Here is a 22,211-nt window from a genome sequence, read left to right as displayed (position 1 = left end):
CAGCATTATTCTGTGTGGTAGATGATCATAAGGCATTCCGATATGAAAGCGAGTTTGGTATTCATCAGCATTATTCTGTGTGGTAGATGAACATAAGGCATTCCGATAAGAAAGCAAGTTTGGTATTCATCAGTATTATTCTATGTGGTAGATGAACATAAGGCATTCCTATATGAAAGCAAGTTTGGTATTCATCAGCATTATTCTATGTGGTAGATGAACATAAAGCATTCCGATATGAAAGCGAAATTGCTATTCATAGTATTATTCTATGTGGTAGATAAGCTCTACTAATATATTCTGCCGGTAAAAATTAAATTAGTTCACTATAAGATTATTTGGAAAAATCCGTGACGTGACATTTCATGTTTTGTCACTTCTGTTTCATTCAGAGACATGGCGCCACTAACCGTTTTATTCGTAATTTTAATGGCATATACAATAATCTAAATGGAAAATCTCAAGATTCTATCTCTCTCAATTTTATTTTCAACTGGGTATTCTTTATAATAATGCACACATAGTTAAAGGAATCTTTACTTTGCAATTAATTGAAATAACATGTGCGTCATTCTCTCGAGGAATAAAAACTTCACATACATTTAACTTATGATGACCTATGGATTAAAATTGGTTTACTTACCCTCAGTCTTTTTGTATGTTCTTAATAAGCTTTCCAATCGTTGTCTTGTTATTGGTAATTATCATACGTATGTATTCATTTGGGAATTATAACCACATATTAATGTGCAAGTTTAACATGAATCTGAAACAAAATTATTGCGAATATATATTTATATATGAATGAATGAATGTTTTACATTTCCTCCTAAACGACTGAGCCGATTTCAGCTCAAACTTTACACATTTATGAAGGCAAGAAAATGATTACCGCAAACTTTTCAAAACTCAAAAGTTAGTCAAATATTCAATTAATTGAAAATTATTTGAAATTTTACTGTTCTTCACGTAATAGCTTGGTTAATAAAATTATTTTTAAACTATCATAAAATTTAAGATTTTTTACCATTTTAGTGTCTTAAAATTTATTTTTGTGCAATTTTTTCCTTCCATTTATATGAGTTCTTTTAAGATTTAATAAAGACAATCTTAAAATACAATCACAATAAAACTTTTATCTACTCTACTACTATTTTATAAAATATTGTTTCATAGCATCAGAATTTTTTTATTGGTTTAAAAGAGTTCTTTAAATCCTCCTAAAAGAACTGAAAAATGAAATTATATGCCCTTCCTTTCCAAGAGGTCGAGGTTAACAAAGGCCCAAGAGAAATTAATCAAGTGATGCGGTATAGTAAAAAGATTGTGATATTGAAATATTTTATTTATTCAAACTAATTTTGACTGTTAAATATATACATGAACATTTTTAAATACCAAGAAACCCGAATCAAATTTTATATGTATGAAAATCTCTTACATAATAATTCGTCAAATCTGTATTGTATCTATATCATTTAAAACGCGTTCGTATCCGTTCAAAAAACCATGCAAAATATAGTGCACCGAGATTATAGAAAGCTTGCAAAATAATCTTCATTAGTAATATTAGTAAATCAAATGAAGCAAAAGCAGTTAAATTGATGAAGAAAAAAAAACAAAATATACTGTAAAAGGGAAAATTGTCTTAAGTGCCATTTGCTCTCATGAGCCAAGAAACCTCCAATGGAGCAATGATACATATATCATTCAAATAATAAATTTTGAAAACTTCGGAAATAATTTCAGTATTTTTGGCTCTAAGTAAATATATATTTAAGAAAGTCTACATTAAAAAAATGTCTGAGAGATATTTAAATAGAATTCAGAATTATAAAGATTTTGCTGAATTTCACATTATGCTTTGAAAGGCATGATATATATATTAATAAGACGGCAGCTAAGGAAATATGTCAGGGTGCTTAGAATTCCGAAAATTAAAATTTCCAATAATTTAAAATCGAGTAAAAAAATATACGCGAATTGCAAAATCATCCAGAAAATGCAGTTTAAAAATCCTCCGCCATTGCATAATATTGCTGAAAAATAATTTTATTTCACTTAATGATGAATGAAACTAACTATCAGAATAATAATATTAAAATATTTTTCTGAAAAATGTTAGTTCTATAAAGAATAAAGCTTGAAATTAGGTTTGCAAAAACTTTTAGTTAGCTTTGATTCACTCATTACGATACGCTTTTTTTTTCAGTTCTTTGAATTCTTTCCTCATTTTAACTTTGAAATTAAATTATTAAATTCGATGTATAAACTAATTATGAAAGGTTGCTTCTCACTTCTTGCATAGCATTTAAAATCATATGCTTCCCAATAAACCTTACGTTATATCAACGCAAAGTTTATTTGTAATATCATACAAAACAGTAGATATTTCCAGTCTCATTCGGTAAAATTCTAAACCACGCGAATGTTCGACATCTCAATTGCGTGACAAGTTGAAAAGGGGAAGGAAATATCCAATGAAAGAAAAAAAAAAAAAAAAAAAAAAAAAAGGACCTCACTCGCGATTTCAATTTAGCTCGTTATTTAATGGAGAGGCCGTCACTTTTGGCGAAACCTTCGACAGAAACGAGTGTCCACGGTACTCCCGTGACCACCACAGACTGGACAAGTGTGGGGTGGAAAGGGGGGGATGGAGTGAAACATCTGGGGAGGGACAGGGAGACAAAGTAAAAACACGAGGAATAATATATAAAGCGAAGCGCACCGCGGCCCATTTAATACTGACCGCAAGAGATGAAAGTAGAAAAAAATATGAAAAGAAGAAGAACGGTTCTTCGTCCGTTTTTTAAAAATTCATGTCATATGTCAGTGCCTGTGCCAGCAAATCTGTCACACCGCGTCATCTTGGTGGCAAGGGAGATAGTTTGTGCTTCGAGAAGAAATACAACAGAATAAAAAAGGATGACTTTTTTTAAAGAAAAAAGTAGACTTTTTCCATTTTAATTCGTGACGAATTATTGTTATTAATATTAATATTGTATTACATCTGTAGAGTGCTAAAGTAGTTTCATTACAGAGATATCACAAATATCTTAAGTTATTATTTTATTTTAACTACCAAACCAAACTACCAAAGAGTTTGAATAATGAAATTTCAGTACTATTTATTTGGGATTAGTTTAGTTATATTAGCGTCCTGTTTTAAAGCAACACTAGGGCTATTTTGGGATGGATCTCGTAATTCTGAAATGCTACAATAAGAGGAGAAAGACATCTGAACTGGCACCCCTCACCAAGTTTCCACACGCACCAGCGGGAGGACGTTTAGCCCCGATGGCTTTAGCGTGCACCAGGCCCGTTTAGCCGACGGTTCTTCGGCGGAATCAGGTCTCGAGCCTGAAGCCCTCCAGTTCCGAAGCCGAGACCTTACCCACAGTCCAGCGTTTTGCGTTCAACAGTCCACCGTCCACCTGCGTTTTCGAGGGAAAACGCACATAATATTCCTAGTCACAAAATAAATCGAAATGCCAGTCTTAACATTAAAAATATGCTCCCAATCTGCCAAAATTGTTTCTAAGTTTGATTCTCGAATGAGAATTTGATGTTCCGGGATAATTCCTCGTTTAAAGGAAGTCTAATCAACGCAAATTGTGTAGTCTAACAAAGTTTTCTAATATTATTTATGCATGCCTTTCTTCTATCGCTTTATTATATCTGTAGAGAGCTAAAGTAGTTTCGTTACAAAAATAGTTTCAAATATCTTAAATTATTATTTTATTAGGTGGATATAAAATATATTCTACAAAAAAAAAGTTTTACAAATTACCATAGGAATTGGGTAATTAAATTTTAGTACTGTTTATTTGTAGAAAACATGCATGATGTTCTTAGTCCCAAGATAATTCGAAATATCAGTTACAATATTAGAAATATACGCCCCAATCTGTTAAAATAGTTTGTATGTAGTGTCTAAGTTTGATTCTCTGTTAAGAACTTGATGCTCAGTAATGAATCCGATACCATATCGTATTTATCACTTCTTCGTTAAAAGCAAGTCTAATCAACACCAACAGCGTAATCTAATAAATAAAGTTTTCTAATATTATTTATTTATACCTCTATTCCATCACTTCTAATGTCATTAATTATCATACATAACAAGAATATCAAAAACATAAACTAAAATCCCATAATCCTTAATAAAACATTCTGTTCCATTGTTTTCAATCAATTTATGAGATTAACCTCCTGTTTTGAAGCTATAGAGAGATACTATCGCTAAGTCTAATATTTTCGAATAATCGTGGGACGATACATTAGCCTTATATGTAATGAGAATATGAAACACATAAGCTAAAATCTAATACATCCTAGTAAAATATTTTATTCAGATTATGAAGTTCAATTCACTTTTTTTAGATTTACTTGTAGTTTTGAAGCTGCATAAGAGTTACAGACTCAGAGATTGGTAGTTTCGAACAGTTTTCGACCAGTGCCTGTCACTCTAACCTACCAAATCTCACGTCGCATCAACATGATACAATAGAAAAGAATAAAATAACATGATTCACAATGATAAAGTTAGCCAGCAGCCGATGATTATATACGATAATATTCACGATCTCTCATTTCAAATCCTAGACTGCATCAAGAAGTCATGTTTGCTATTGATCAGATTGCATCAACTATCAGAATAAAATCTGATAGTTGATGCAAGAAAAGTCATACACGCCTGTCATGGTAGCAGACTTTTTCAGAAAGGATATTCAGATAATGATTATAATACTTTGGTTCTTTTAATAGTTTTATGTAAAATGGATGACCAATTTTTAAGTAAATAAAATCTTTGCTACAAAAAATTTAATGTTATGTATGAAATGATGAAATATTAAAATGAAATATTTTATGCTAAATTTAATCGCATTTTATAGAAGGAAATATCATTTGAATTATTATCATAAATTTAATAGAAAAAAGAAGAAAGTTTAAGTATTTGATACAAAAAAATTTATTTGGTGCTTAAATATTATGATTTGGTTTTATTTATATTCTTTTTTAACTTGTTATTTTTAGAGGGGAGGCATTTGGGGCAAATGTTGGATTTGTGGCCATGCACCAAGATGTTTACAATAATTTTTACTATTAAAGGAAGATTATATAATCAATAACATCAAATAAATAAATTTTAATGGAAGTGAGTGAATGAATTCAAATGAATTTCTTAAAACAATTATGATAAGTTTTAACGATAAATAAGCTTTCAGATTTGAGCTGTAGTTTCATTAGTAATTAAAGTTAATTCACATCTAAATGCATCTAACTTCTCATTCCCGATCTTGTAAAGCACTAGGTTAATTTTAAAAAAAAGAAAGAAAGAAAGAATGCACCTATAAGTATTATAAATATAAGAAAAATCACTTTTTGGTTCCATTGCGAAATTTAAGAGAAACTCGTCAGTTAACATCAAGATAATAAAGAGCATTTGTAAAGACTGCTTCCCAGCATAGCGGTATCTTTTGCAGCAAAGAAACACAGATTTCGATCTTCAAATGAAAGGAAAGCTACATTACAGTAATTTATGTAAATTACTTTAAATATAATTTAGCCACTCTATTGTACACTTGGAAACTTCTGGTAGTAGTTACTATTAAGATGCTGCGATTTTTCTACTTTTACACTGTTCAACTAGAAAAGCGAATTACAGATACTGAGAGTATATCAATATTCATATATTTTAACGCTAGACTAAATACGATATTCATTTAATAATTCTCATAAATTTAATATATTTCACTTGCTGTTTTTCATAAATTTTAATTCCAAAATTTTGAGAAAAAAATTTAATTTCTATTATTTTAGTTACATTTTCTTTAAGAAGAGAAAAAGATTATTTTCATTAAAATAATATTAAATTTGGTCATAAAGACGATTGCACCGTTTGTTGCTGTTTAGCAAGAGAAATAAATGATTTTGATTAAATACATATATATAAAATAGACTGAATTGGTATGCAGAACTCATGAAAAAAAACTATAATACTGTACGCAAAAATTAAATGCTAAGGAATAAACAAATACCGTGCTGATAAAACTGTGTATTTTGAGAGCCGTTATCTGAAATCAGACGAGAGAAAATTACAGAAAACACAATTTCATAGAATGTACAATAAATTCCAATTGACGTCCATCGTTTTCTTTAAAAAGCTCGTAAAAATGGCATTTTAAATTCATAAATAATTCATTAATTATTTTTTGTCAATCAATCAATTTATATGGATTTAATCAAATAGTGAAACTTAAAAGAAAACCCTATAGACATTTTTTTTCATAAAAGTTTTTTCTTTCTTTTTTCCTTTTTATTTCTACAATATTTTCTGCATTTTAATAATGCACAAATTCATCAGCCATTTAATTTTTGTAATGAATTAAGGAATTTTCAGAAATAAATTTTTTATCAGTCTAGGATGTTCTCTTAGAGTTACTGATTGGCCAAACACTTTGAGTGAATGGTCATTTGTAGCAATCATCAAAGGTCTCAAGCCAATTTTTCAAGAGAGGGAAAAAATTTTGTTTAGATTGATTTCCATTTTAAAAAGCTTATGTTTCATATTATTGCTTCTACATGCCGATATATCGGAATAATATATAAAATCAATTTGAAGAACTTCATAAAGTAAAAGATTAGTGCAAAATTTATCAAGAAATATATATATGGTTCCCTATTACATCATTTAGGTATCGCTTGAATCTCAAAAAGTATAAATGGATTAATTGAATTCTTTCAATATTTTGAAAAATCATCAATCAAATGTCAATATATTTTTTTTTCTTTAAATATTTTTACTGGAAGTAGTGTTTCTTTCTTACTTCAATCAGAATTGCAAAAATTCCTTCAGAAATTAATTTGGCCAAACTGTTTTAAACATCGTCTGAGAAACGTTTCATCTAAAATAAAACTTTTCAATCAAACGATAAAAGGTAGCCAAAAAATAAAGAAAAATGCCAAAATAAATTAAGAAACGCGTAGGTGTGCTTCTAGCATATTCGAAATTCTCAAAAATAATTCGTTACACTATCAAGAAAAATTCCAAGCTACATATCCAGAATTCCAAATATATAATGATCCAGATAAAGCGGACATTCCTGGCGTATCTAGCAAAGATAGCAATTGAAAAGAGCAAAAGGAAACAGAGAGCAAGTAACATTGCACACAGGAAACTCTATGTCAATAAATAAATACGTAAGTGAGCCAGAAACGACAGTTAATGGAAAGTGCTAATCTGATGTACAAGTGGGTGTTTTATTGCCAGCTTTAAATCAAGCTAGCCCAGGAGTGGCAGATGGATACGGAAAGCCAGGATCGGGTGTCATTTTCGCCCTCCATTCTTAACCTCTGGTGCTGTTCAGTCAGAAATAGGTCTGAAAGGTCAGCTCGAAAGAAGTTGCCATGGGTAAATTTCATTAAGTGTATGATAATAAGCCGTCGAAAATAGATTGAAATGATGGTTATTGAATCTTTTTTACTTTCTCGTTTACGAAGTATAAAAGAAGTATATTATACATCAAAAAATTGGAACACGGGATTTTGACGAATCTCCACATTTTAGTGCGAAAAACACAATTTTGAGAACCGTCCGTCTGAATGTGACAGTGATAACTTAAGAACGCTTTGAGCTAGACGGTTGAAATTATGTACACGGTCATCAAATCAAATTTGAAGATTTCTGTTAAATTATGAGCAAAATCCGTTTTAGGAATTCTGTCTGTCCAATTGTCTGAATAAAATATAACAGGAAAACTATAAAACGAAGAGAGTTAGACAGATAAAATTTAGAACATGAACTTAACATCTATCATATTCAACAAAGGTCTGTCGATTTATACTTTCAGAAACATGTAAACGAAAATAACTCAAAAATGCAACGACTAAAATATATGAAATTTGGCACATGATTTTTATAGCTAAAAGTGTAATTCTATTTTTTTTTTTTTTTTTTTTTTTTTTTTTCCAATCGATAGGAAAAATTTATCTGAAACACAAATTCGATTTTCGGATACTATTAACCACTAATTAGTGCTTAAAAAAGTTCGCCAAAGATCACAAGATAAATTCAGTAAAAATGTTAAATTCACCCCGAAAGTTAATATTTCACTGCTATTGTACGCCAATACGTTCTCTGGGATAATTTTATTAACGAGTATGCGAGAAAGAGTTGAGGCGACCATTCCTGCTGATTGAATCTTAGAGTAAGTGCACAGCTAAAAATATAGTAATTTCTATACGCTTTAACTGTTCAGAAACAAAAATATTTAATTTTAGTTTAAAGCTATAATGTATGTACGCTTTAAAATATCATACACTGTATTTAATGGCTTGATTTATTTGTCATATTGTTTACGGGAAAGAAAATGTCCAAACTAAATTTTACTAAGCTTGTGATAAGTCAGCCATCTGACTCTCTGAACCGACACGAAGGCACACGGATTTAAACTATAAAACTGAATGACCGGACCGCCACAACAGCAACACTGGCGAGAACTGTGGTTAAGTTCTAAGGGCCATCACCGGCCACGGTACAACCCTCCCCGAAGGAAGTACGTCCCGTCATCAATGGGAGGAGTCAGATTCCCCACCTATTTGTGTACCCACCAGGGTGGCGAGATTCAACCACCATGCCGGAAGCATCTCATCCTCATTTCGAGGTGCCTCCCGGGGGTTAAGCTTGTGATAACAAATTGATTGGAATAGTATGAAATCGAGATCATATATCATTTTAAATTTTTGATGCATGAGCTAATTTATCTGAAATCGAACGCGTAATGGGCTGCTTAATTCGCTAGAAATAAAGAAAAAATTGTCTGAAATGTTGCATATGTGTTATATTTTAATCTCAAATACATTTACTATGTATAATGACTTGACTTCATTGGTTTGTTAGATCAATTCCCTTATAGGAAAGAAACTATACAAGGTCTGCTGGAGATTTACTTCATAATTTAGGACTTTGAAGAACATGATATTTAAATGGGAGTCCCAACTTTTATACTTTGCCATCATGATTGCGTAATGATGTGTTCGTTATGACTTTAAGTGGCTTTACCAACATACACGAAGGGTTCAACTATATTTAACTCCTAACATTTCTATCTTAAAGTCATTATATTTACCAAAAACTGAATAATCAAATGGAAAGAATTATTATAAAGCTATCTATACCCACTGTGCTACGGCACATGTTCAGTTTCTTTTCAACCTTCTTTTAAAATATCGCATCAGTTCTTAATTATAATTACTGTTGGGATTTTTTTTAATTACCATTGTACAAACGAACCAGATTTGGTGTAATGTATATCTGAATTGTAAAAAATACGAAAACCAACTTTAGCAAACTTTAAAAAACACAAGTAGCTGGAGCTGAAAAGGTATCTTAAATGTATTTCAAGTAATTGTGAAAAAAATTTCCTTGAATGTGATTTTGAATTCTAATAATGCGTATAATGAATTATGGGATTTTACTTTTGGAAAGAAGATAAATTACACAAATTATACAATTAAAATAATATAAGAAATAATTTTACTAATTAGTATTTTTATTGGCATGTCTTAATGAGTTAGATAAGCTCTATTTTCATGCGGTACTAAATTTTTGCTATATTTTGAACAAAATATGAGCGGCCCGATAGTTATATAATTTCAATTTATTAAAATTTATTATTATTTTCTTTAAATACTTCCCATTATTTATAATTATTTTATTTTATTTTATTTAAATAATGCAGATTATGCATTTTTGGATAGTACAGTTTTTGTAGAAATATTTTATATAAAAGTGAGAATCAAAACTGAATATTCAATATGCATTGAAATTGAATTACCAGACATTTCTAAAAGAATGTCGCTACTAAATAACTTAACGGAAAAATAATCAACTTACCATACTGTTGTGCCACTCAATATGCCTTCTACGAAACTGACCTCAGGACATGGAGTCACTTTACAACATTTCAAAGAAATGCAGAATCAACTATTGCACACACTTGAGGCTGATATCGCCAGTATTGTGTACGAGATCAAAGAGGAAAGCACTTAGGGAGAAAAATTGAAGATAATTTGTCGCACCTCCACCTTTAATAAATTTAATTTCATAATTTTTGGTCAATGCTACAATCTCGCCAGTCTCTGATACCTAGAGACCAGCGAATTAACTATCAAACAATTTCAGTATGCCTTTTCATGTGTAAAGACAAGTGGTCCGATCTTGAAAAGGCTCTTTCACACAGTCTACACTGGAAAGGTCTGTCTCCTGTGTGTTTCCTATAATGCCTTGTAAGTTCATCAGATCTTGCAAACTTCCATCCACAGCCTTTCCAATTGCACTGATATGGCTTTTCTCCCGTATGAGTCCTCAAGTGAGCTTTTAGATGAGAGCTTTTGGAGTATGTCTTAGAGCACCCTGGATATGAGCATGTATGAATGGTTACTTTCTTAGGTCCTCGGGACCTTCTGCCTCTTCTGGGCTTTGTAGGAGGTGGAGGAGGTTGTACGACTCCAGCATTTAGTGTTTGTTCGATGCCCACAGCGCCCTGATTGGACAGGATGGTCATTCCCGCTGTCCCACTTCTCCCGGACAGTAAGTCCACCAAATGAGGCGAATTTGGAGGGGTTACCATCCTCCCCTGGGATGAATAAGATGATGGAAATGGAGCTGTCATCATGTGATTTGTAGGTATGTGATTGTTTCGTCCTGCTGGTATTCTTTGCAGAGGAGCATTGTTAAAATAGCCATCATACTGGTTTATATTCTGTTGATACCTAATTGCAGAGGTATTGTCTGGTGTAGATGGTGGCGATGAATGACTAGTTACAATGGGTGATGGATAAGTGTTCCACGGTGAAACCATATAATTATTCGGGCCAGTATTATTAGTCATGTCCCTACTGTGAATTGGAGGTGGTGAATTAAAAAGACTTCCACCTATAATGTCAGGCTTATTGTCGACGATGGAAGATCCATACCTGAGATGTTGTTGATGCGGTGGTTGATATTCTTGAGAAGCAAACATTGCAAGTGATTCGGGGGTCTGATGCTCAATCGGAGTGTTATTGACTAAACCCATATCATACTTGGAAGACACTGCTGGCAAAATGTTTGTTTGAGCCGTTGTATCTTCATACGAAATTTTAGGTGGAGTTTCGTAAACTATACCTAACTCTCTTTCTAACCGAATGTTTGAATCATTGCTCCTTTTCTGGATCGGATGAACTTGGAGAACATTCTGTGATTGAGATGAAAAGTTTAATGATAAAGATTGATTATATTGTGGGCAACCACGCTGAGCAACATTATTGTTTGTATTATTCAAATGTACCGAAGACATGCTACCTCCTCCACTGTCATCTGTAGTAGGAGTGAAAGAACTTTGATTGGAGCATACATTTCTAATTTCTGTATATCCGGAAGACGTACTTAAAGTCATATCTCCTAGAAGGACACTTTCGATGTCCTGCCACATCTAAAAAAGAATATTTATAATGAGAAATTAACATATCAAACATAAATAATGATGTTTGTGGTTATACGTATTATTTTAAATATAAGCAATAATATGCATGTAAAGAACAAAATTGAAATTAAATAAATTATTTTTACTTAAAGCAATTTTTTTTCAATACATGCCTTTATGAGATTCATGATTCACCATAAATTATTTAAAATAGAAATTTAATTACTGTTAATTAATGTTTCAAATATTGAATTGGTGAGTTCAAACCCTTTTGAATTTAAATGGCGCATAGAAAGTTTTAATAATTTCCACTTTAAAATGAAAATCCAATTAGTCTTAAATACATCAAGAAGAAATGGAAGAAAAAGGTGCCACGTAGTATTCCATTAAACTTTACTTTTCAACCTTAAGTAAATATGAAGAAAATAGCCTCAAATAAATCAAGAACAAATGAAGCAGTAGAAATTATCGAAATCTTTAGCCTTTTGCAGTACTTCATAAGAATTTAGTCAAAAGATTAATATCTCATTTTAAGTATTCTAGTGGATAATCAAAAAACACAAAAAGTAATTGCTTAGCGTGTCCATTTCTTTGTATTTGGTTGAGCTCATTTAAATGCTTTATATTCGTATGTGTAAGTTAAGAAAATTCAAAGTAAATTCAAAATGCTGCTGAAATATTTAGTCTTATATAATATTTCTAAGGTAATAAATTTAATTCTGCAGTTAAGCAGTTTAAAGAAAGAAAGTAGAAGTTAGAATAATTAAAAAACGTGCATTCACTATAAAGAAGTAATATTTCATAACATGTAAAGAGAAACTTTTATGTGCGTAATAAACATTTGTTGCTATGAAAACTTCTGTGAGTGGAATAAAATTGACGACATTACGAAAATGTCATATTTACCACCGTAATTTACGATTTTATAAACATGCTTGTTCAATATGGCTGTTGAGCCAATTCTTTTCCAGAGCACGTCATTTTATTTTATTATTATTATTTCTTCCACAACATGAACGTGGTCAGATTATTGATCTGTCCAGTTGCAGCTCTCTTGGACTGGCGGATATTTGACAGTTTCGTCTAAAATTCGAAAACAATCTTCAAATTTAACGCAAAGGCTACAGACAAAATTTCATTTGCTGGCTAGTTTTGCTTTCGATTTCTAATACTAACAAACAGACAGAAAGCCATAATTACAAAAATTGTTTTATTTCAGTTTAAGAGGTGGAAATTCATCCAAATATTTAGGACAATAATTTTGGCAATAAAAATGTTATCTCTTAGAGTATTTCGTATACAAATGAAACTAAAATAGTAATTATAGGGGAGATCTTTCATAATCTGTAATGTAATGAAACGGACACTTTTGATATGTTGATTACTTTTGACTTTTTATTATTGAATCATCTAAATATTATTGCATCATCTAAAGATTTTTTTTCTTAATATTTTAGATTTTCACTTCCTGTGCGCACGTCATGATACCTACGCAAATCCTTTAAACTGGACGGCCAAATATAAAGAATCGATAACACATCAACAATAAGCCAGCAACCCAATCCTTTTTTTTTTTTTACTTTTCAATTTTCGAAAGGAAGTAATTTTTTGTCACCGAATAGAAATGTTTCCACGTCTTAACAAACAACCAAGAGAAAAAATCTCATAAACTCTCCGATATCGACGTAACGTTGACATTGATGGGCCAAACTAAATAAAAGCGTGGGAGGTCTTTTGGTTGAGGTACCAACTCGATGCTTGACAACATGGCCTCTCTGTTACCCAAAGAAAAGGGTTATCGTGGTTAAAAAACGAGTTTTTTATCGCTCTGCGTGCACCTTTAATCGTAATTGTCAGCAGTGGCCCCATCTCTGCTCGTATAGATCGAAGAAGCCCATATCGGGTTGTAAATGCCATTTGTTCAACCTAGGGTCAAAGTTAATGTCACAGGAACTGAACTGTTGGTGGAATGTTGTTGTGTCCGATTGCCTTAGCAGTTCACACTTTTTATGTGATCGCAAGAGTTATTGACTGTAATTTTACAAGTAAACTACTGCAAGCGTTTTTTCGATAAAGTTGACAAGTTTTGTTTATTTCCTTAACAACAAATCTGGACAGTTCTTGTTACTGAAAAGAAATCTTTTGTTTAAGACATCTATTTCTTCAGCAAATCATGTGTAGCTTAGAAGATTGGTACATACATTTTGGTAATGCCATTTTTTTTTCTATCTAGAATCAAAGTTTGAAAAAAGCAAAAGGAATTGAATTATTGACATACTATCTTAGAGTTCAGTAAATGTCTGATTCTGTTAGCAATTTATACTTTTTATAGCATCTTACGAATTATTGACTTCAATATTTAAAAAAAAAAAAAAACTATTGCGAGATCTTTTTTTAATAGAATTTAAATAATAAGCAAACTCACAACGATCTGTAATACTGAAATCGTAGTGTTTAAAAATGACTTTTTTTTATTCCAACTAAGCACACGGATACAGAATTAAAAGATCAGACCGTCACAATTATTTCACATAATGTATTGCAAAAGTTTATGATACAGACGCTGGTATAATCATGCTCTATTTTTGTTCCAGAAAATATGCGAATTTGTCGTGATAAAGCTTCTTATCATTATATCACACTCTTTTTGCAAAATCTTCTGCTACTAAGGCATAGCCCTTTATCATTACTAAATATATCTGCTACTATGCATTAAATTCATATGAAAATTGTCTTGGATATTACTATCTTATTGTCCTGATTTAAATTATGATGTTCTAAATGCTTTCTATTTCAATTCATTTATAGCTTACAAAAATTTCTAATATTACTGATGACAAATGTTCATCCGATTGATATAGATAAACAAAAAAACAAAGGATAAAAACATCTTCAGTTCTCTAAAATCACAATTCTCCAAAAAATATCAGTCCAAGTATTTATTTAGTATGTCAAAACTACAGCATTTAATTGCACTTTCTTCCAGTAAAAATAAATTTTGTTTTAATCGATGAAAGATGAATTTTAAAATTAATTGTAACAGAAAGAAAATTTTACTAGAAGTCGGTGATCGGCATATCAAAAGTAAGCACTGTCTATCTTTTTTTATTCTTAGATAAGGATATAATCATCAAACATTTGGAATACTTAATATGCTCCAGTAATATCGGTTCATATCCTTCTTGGAATATCATCAACAGGTATGTGAGACCCATAAAGGAATAAGATCCTAGATTATCACCTCACATACAGAAATATCTTGTTCATCCTAAAGAGGGAGGAGAGACTAAAATCCATGATTCCAGATCTCTATTCAGAGAATGTTATCTCTTTTCGGACAAAGAAGCTAGAGACTATAAGTAATTTCTGAGATGGATGTTCTGGTTGACTTAGTTGAAAGTGATTTAAGGACTTATGATGCGATTTAATAGAAATATTAAGTTAAATAACTTTTCTAGAAAATTTATAGGCAAGCTGAACCTCATTTGGAATCTACTTCGAAGAAAAACCGAAAGCCTTTAGCAGCCAACTCGATTAATATCTCGTTTTTTAAAAGAAAGAAGAAAAATTTTCATCCATTAACAGATATACTAATAGTAAACGCAGGCCTGATAGCCTAGTTGGTAAGACGTTGGATTCGCATTCCGTGGGTTGTGAGCTCTCCATATGCTGGCTGGCGTACGTATGAATCTGTCGTGGTCACAAAGTTCTCCATGTAGAGAGTAATAACGCTGGAAATACTTCTCGGAGTTCTCTGTTTCAGGTCTAAATTACAATTTGAGTATGAGTGAATGAAATGCATGAATGAAGTCCGCTCCGTAAAAAGGATTGTGAAGCGTGAGTAACTAAAACGTGTTCTTGGCGCCTAGAAGGCGCTACTGAACAACATGAGACGCTCTCTCTGTTTAAATTCGATGGCTTAGTCCGCGGGCTTGTCAATGACAAGTGCCATTAGAAACAAAAACAAAGCTAAAAATTATTTATTCATCAATAAAATATCTTCATTCATTTTATATCTTTTCCATAAAAATTTAATTTCATGAAACAAGAGAATTATTTGATTTTGTTATGACTCAGTGTAAATAGTTATAATTCGATAACAATTTACAAATAATTCGATAACAATTTAACTGAACTTTAAAGTATATTGCATTTAAACATTGAGCAGTTGAAATTCCAGACAATCATAATTATGACTTGTGACTAGTCGTCCAAACTCTCTTGTTCACTCATATGCGTTTGGCGAATAATACCAAGCACCATGGAGATATTTTTGCTTCTTTCTTATGTTCCTCGGCGGCTATTAACTTCCTAACCTGCGGGGGTGACTGTCGTGAGTGAGAAGCGTGCACCTCTCCGCCATGTCCATCAGATCTCTTGGGAGGTTGTTTTGCAAATGCATACTAATTCGGCCAGGGGAACAACACAGTGACATGAATGTTAAACCTCAGATCTACATGCAACAGAAAGAAAATGAGAAAAGTGATCACTGAACTCCGGAATGAAGCATTTTTCCAAATAACCAAATCTGAGTGATTTGAGCTGAAATACGTCAACTTCTATTAAAACGGGGGTTAAAAGATAGATAGGAAATCACCGGATTAAAGGTATGTTAAAATTCTAACATCAAATATTTGCTTTCTCACATAGGATGCATATACAAAGAAAAAATTAAGTCACCTGTCAATGAATCATGTACTAAATAACTGAATCCTATTGCTGTGAATTGGATTACATCAACTTCGATCCTAATGAATGTTAAAAAATAATAACAGGAAATGTTGCATTGAATGAATGACAAATATTAGAACTTCAAATACTTGCTTTCTCGCACTTGAAGCTTATATAAAAAGATATTGAAATTGTCTAAAAATCCTGCCTCGGGATTTTGATCATCTTTCAATTTTCAGAACTCTTTGATTCCTAAAAATGTAATTTTTGGGATCTTGTTTGTCGTATCTGATTATTCAAATGATAATTCAACAAATTAAGATAATAAAAGTTAGTACATGATCATACAGAAAAGTTTTAAATTTCAATCAATTCAAATTTTTAATCAAATTTATTAACAAAATGTCTGTTTTTTTTTCTGATTAATAATGTGATTAATAATGCTAGATTCAAGCCAAAGAACAGTATTCAGTAACTATTATTCGCCGGTACTATGAAAAACAATTGCCACCTTACCCACGATTCACAATTCTAGGCAAGGAGAGGGGGATGACAATTTATTTGAGAATATGCGAGAATATTTTAGGGAGACCATATCTATTAATGTATATTGTGAATGCAAGAATTCAAAATTACAATGAGAGGGAGACCATATCTATTAATGCATACTGTGAAAGGGAGAATTCAAAATTACAATGAGAAGGAGACAACTGAAATTCACAGTATACATTAATAGATTGCCGCCTTATACATTAAAGGATTACAATTGCCGCCTTATCCACGATTCACAATTCTAGGCAAGGAGAGGGGAATGACAATTTATTTGAGAATATGCGAGAATATTTTGGGGAGACCATATCTATTAATGTATACTGTGAATGCAAGAATTCAAAATTACAATGAGAGGGAGACCATATCTATTAATGTATACTGTGAAAGGGAGAATTCAAAATTACAATAAGAGGGAGACAACTGAAATTCCGTAAATACCCTTTTCATCTCAATTTTTAAATCTATGTCGATTTTTATACCAACTCGATTAAAAAGTAAGATAACATTTTTTTTTTTTTTTTTTTTTTTTGTCAATTTACAGATTCAATTCTCATTATTAATTGACGGAACCAAGGAACCTGTAGAAATAACGAGAAAAGCGATATGACAGCATTTCTGCTGTTTTGATAAATGGTCTCTTGATTAATGTGGCTAATGAATTATCAGTATAGATTTTGTAAATCAAGATTAGATTAATCAGAAATTCTATTTAATGTATTGTTTATTTGTATTGTATAGATAAAAACACATAGAGATAATTTATTTTAACGTTAAAAAGTATCTATGCAGCTCGTTAAAGTATTATATTAATTATTATCATTAATATTAGGAAATAAGCAGATTAGACTTCAGTTTGTGTAAACATTTGAAATTTAAATACATAATTTTAAAAGATAAATTTATTGCGATCAACTGAAGAACAACTTTTTTTTACATCTACAATTTTGTGAAGACAATACATTTTTAGAACTTCTTTTATTGATTCGTTAATGAAAGAAACACTATGATTTAATTCCAAACACTCGGGAGCGAACTGTTCAGATCTGATAGTATGCATGTCAAGCCAGCAGAATCGATAATACTTTGTACTTTAATTAAGATATCATTAACCAAAGACGCATATATAAAGGCATACTCGCATAAAATAATTAAATATTGATAACTTTTAGCAAAAGCAATGTTAAATTAAGCTATTTTAAATTACTTAATTAGCGCAAATGCCAGAACACAAAGTGTTTGAATAACTTAAAGTTAATTGCAATTCTAAACAGCGAAATTGAAAATTTTAGGTTAAAAAGTGTTAAAATGGCATTAGAAATAAGAAAGACATTTTTATTAATAAATTTTAAAGGCTATAAATATCACTTTCCGAAAAAAAGTATATCAGTTTAACACGATTTTGAGTGGGATATACTTATGTAAGAGAAAAATCATTTCTATCACACTCTGACGATTAGCAAGTTTACAACAGGTTAAGTGTAAAATTAACCGCAATATTAACCGTAAAATGCATTCTGTTTAAATGCGAAAATTTTAATGCTGAACAATATTGAAGGTTAACGTAGGTTTAAATGAAATATGTTGCTCAGGTGAAAGTTCTTTAAAATTCTAATGAGTTAAAATGAAAATGGAGATATTTTTCATTTTAACATGTTATAAAAGAAAAAGAAAAATATTTTTTCATTTTAAGGATCTTTCACCAGAGCAACATGACTGATATGATGTATTAAAATTTTAAATTAAAGAAAAAAAATTGTTACGGAAGTAAACTTTTGAAATTTAATGAAAAATCTTCAAAAATAGGAATATTTTACAATTTAGTAATTTCATTATTGAAAAGAATCATTACTTTTTTTTTTTTTGTATGTTACGTACCTGATGCAAGATTTGATGCCATTCTGATGTGTATCCTAAAATTTTACTCTCAAGGATTACGATTTTCTCATATAATAAGTTTTTAGAAATGTCTAATGAAACCTCTAATTTTAACAAAAAGTTTTCATTGTCATCAATAGTGTTTGACTTTGTATTTGATTTTAAATAATTCTCGAGCACTAAGCAATAAATAACTGGTATTATTTATTCCATTGTTACGCAGAATTAGCCGCTAAAATATAATTTATTACAATATAATTTACTCAAAAGGTATTTTTAAAAACATATATATATATATTTTTAATTACAAATTCATCGTACTAATAAAAACAAAAATTCAAATTTTGAAGATGCGCTCAAAATATTTTTATGTAAAAAATTTCTCACATTTTTTAAATAAATAAATTAAAAATATCACACATCGTCAAAAACATATTTTTAATAATAATCTGAATGGCAGCATCCTAAGCAAAAATTTTTATACAGCCATTTTTTTTTTTTTTTTTCTGACGGAGTTAATAGAAATTAGCTTTGCTTTTCAAAAAGAGGGAAAGAGGAGAAATTTGAAATCAACTTTGTTGAGGTTCTTAATCTATAAGATTACATAGTTTATATTTTTAAAATAGCAAGCTCTAACCCCATAAAATATATCCCATTAATTATAAAATGAGTATCTGGAGATATTAATTACTGAATTCTTTTCGAGGAAGGATTTTGCTTCCATACGAATTTGCATGAGATTAAAGTTGCAAGTACAAAAGAGGGAAAAAATTTCTGCGTCATTAAATTTTCAATCCATAGCCAATGGATTGAAAACAGTTTGACAAACTCACTAATAAAAGTATTATCTCCCCCCTTCCATTTCTTAAAATATGTGGGTCTTGAAAAAGGCATGAATGGCACAAGTGCCGTAATTTATATTTTCAGAATGCGCATATAAATGTTTTGAGGTACAAAGAAGGAAAAAAAGCAAACACGCAATTCTGCCGGCTTATTTTTTCCACTGAATAAAGCGAAAATGTGACACGAAATTGTAATTTTTATAACAAGAACACATATAGAATTTCCTTCATCCAAGTGTTTGGGTTATCGTGACAGATTTCTAATCTATTAAAGAATTCATTCAAAACGCACAAGTATCTGCAATTTCAATGCTCAATCTTATTCATCCAACAAGTACCATGTTCACTTATACTTGAAAAGTTAGACAGAAATTATATTAATGAATTCCATTTGAAATTTGATGAAATTGCAAATTTGATGTCAAGATCATACAAGATTTCATCTGTCTTACTCTAAGCGTTTTTGAATTATCTAAAATTTTTTATTCGAACTGGTGTGAATCAGAAAAGTTTCGATGTCGTATTTTTTGATATTCAAACAGTTTCTCTTCAGATTTGAGAAAGTAAAACGTGCTAAATCGATAATATTGAAAGAATTTGTTAATAGCCGAAGGAGAAAAAGAAAAGAAAAAGATACTTGAAATCATCAGATACTGCGTTCTTTTTTTTTTAGTAGAGATTTATATGCGACTAAATTTGTTTTAAAAAGTTCCCTGTTGAAACTATTTGAAAACATTTTATGAAGGCATCTCGTCACCTTAACATAACCTTGAATTTGTCACATGAAAAGGCAGTTGGCTATCCCTTACCTCCAAAATTTTATACCCGAGGATTCATTGTTGGAAAGATTTGCAATCTTAACAGATAAAAATAATGTACAACGATTTTAATATAAATATTTTGTTTACATTTTATAAATGGAATGGTTATATTTATTCATTTATAAGAAAGTGAAATAAATATTGTGTACCTCTATTTTATCGAATCGGATGAAAATTGCTCTTTTGATGCAATTGACTAATTAATTATAAATAAATATTTATACAATATATACCACCTGTTGTCCCTGTCTGTATCCAAGAGTCATATTTAATCAGAAAAATAAAATAGTTACTCATATTTAATCGGTAGTTAGTTATTTAATGCTTGTTGATAAAATAATTAAAAATCATTTCATTTTTAAAGCAATATAAAAAATTACTCAATATTTCATTTGTTAAATCATTTCTTAAAAATAATAAAATATAACAATATTACAATTTTTATATTTATTATCCTTGTTTTGTAAAATTAAAAAAAGAATGGAGACTTCTTTATTGTGTAGAAATATACTATGTTAAAAAAAGATACCAAAGAGTTAAAACAAGAAAGATAAATTATATTGCATATTTGTAGATATCTAGAGAAGTTTTGATACTTGAAAGAAATATAAAAAAATAAATATAAGAAATCGGTTACTTTTTACTTTATATACTTCTCTTTTTGTTATTGTTATTATTATAAATATTTGTTCATTAGAAATTAATGCCAATGTGTGATATCATCTGGCATCATGACATAATCATTATTTTCTGTAATCATTACTCTCGAATTTATTTTACTCAAACTTTAAAATGTTATTGTATATGAGAAAACTTATAGAGGAGGAGTAATTAATGTAGTTTTATAGACATTTATTCTTATAACATCTTATTTAAAGGAGAAAAAGTAATTATTTGTTTCTTCCTTTCTCACACTTTGGAAATCTAAACTTGTCTGAATATCTATCAAATTTTTATCATCATCATTCTTATAAACATTTCCAACTTAGTTTTATCTTTCATCCTGAAGCTTATTGAAAGATCTTACAAATTTCAGATAAAAGCTTATTTTAGCAAATCATTATGATCAATTTTTGAACATTTTTTTCCCGCCATATATTTAAGATGAGATTTTTTTCTACAAATCGAAATATTTTTCTTAATTAATATGTTAGAAATTCTGCAAATCGAAATATCCTCTTTAACCAATACCTTAGAAATAAAATATCTGACAGAAGCAAATATCACCAAATTTTTCGTAGCTTATTTTAGGGAAAACTAAGAAATCATTTTAATTTCTGCAAAGTTTTTGAATTACTCATTATATTTTAATGTAATTACCTACATCGCACATTTATTTTATTCATGCGGGAATAAGTCACATATGAGTAGATGTAAAGACATACGTGACAAATAATTTTGCGTTTTAACTATCTTTCCTCTACAAAAGCAGGTATTAGCATTCGGAAATAATTGTAATAAAATCTCCTATTATAATAAATCTTTGAATGATAGCAATTTATCAAATTTTTACAATTTTACCTCAGAGTTTTATTAATACTTATATTGCTCAATAGCTAATAGCCCAGAGCTAAAGAGCTTACTTAATAGCTCAGAGCTAAATAATACTTATTATTGCTCAATATATTTTCAAAGTTACTTCTAAACAGTTACAATTTTCTAATGCAAGATCTCACCAGAATTTTTTTCACATTTTCTTTAATACATTCTATGCATATACATTATATGTATGTTTCTTTAATACATTCTATGTAAATATATTATATGTAAGTTTCTTTCATACATTCTATGTATATAATTTTGCTACATATTGGGATTTAACGCTGCAAAGTTTCTGAATTGATGTATTTTATAGAAATAATCAATATATAAAAACGATTTAAGAATAATTCCTTTTATTTAGTTGTCCTTGATGATATTTCTTAAGTACCTAATTATATATTAAGCTCTAAGTTTGGAAAACAAATTATTGTCTTATCCTA

At 30.1% G+C, this 22,211-nt stretch overlaps 1 protein-coding gene across 2 annotated transcripts in view; it reads right to left on the bottom strand.

The window, feature by feature from the left end:
• LOC129967313 (Krueppel-like factor 3) overlaps positions 1-22,211 on the bottom strand; it is a 53,521-nt gene that overhangs the window by 28,622 nt on the left and 2,688 nt on the right. The window contains exons 2-3 of one of the 2 annotated variants that reach the window (XM_056081879.1): positions 9,899-11,477; positions 644-766 (exon numbers count right to left, since the gene is read on the bottom strand). In XM_056081879.1, the coding sequence (XP_055937854.1) occupies positions 10,173-11,477 (1,305 nt within the window). In that variant the 3' untranslated portion in view covers positions 644-766; positions 9,899-10,172. The remainder of the gene's footprint in view (positions 1-643; positions 767-9,898; positions 11,478-22,211) is intronic. The other variant, XM_056081878.1, reaches the window with a different exon arrangement.

This window comes from Argiope bruennichi, chromosome 1 (genome assembly GCF_947563725.1).
Source record: "Argiope bruennichi chromosome 1, qqArgBrue1.1, whole genome shotgun sequence".
Taxonomy (NCBI): domain Eukaryota; kingdom Metazoa; phylum Arthropoda; class Arachnida; order Araneae; family Araneidae; genus Argiope; species Argiope bruennichi.
This window is presented reverse-complemented; position numbering and strand designations above follow the sequence as displayed.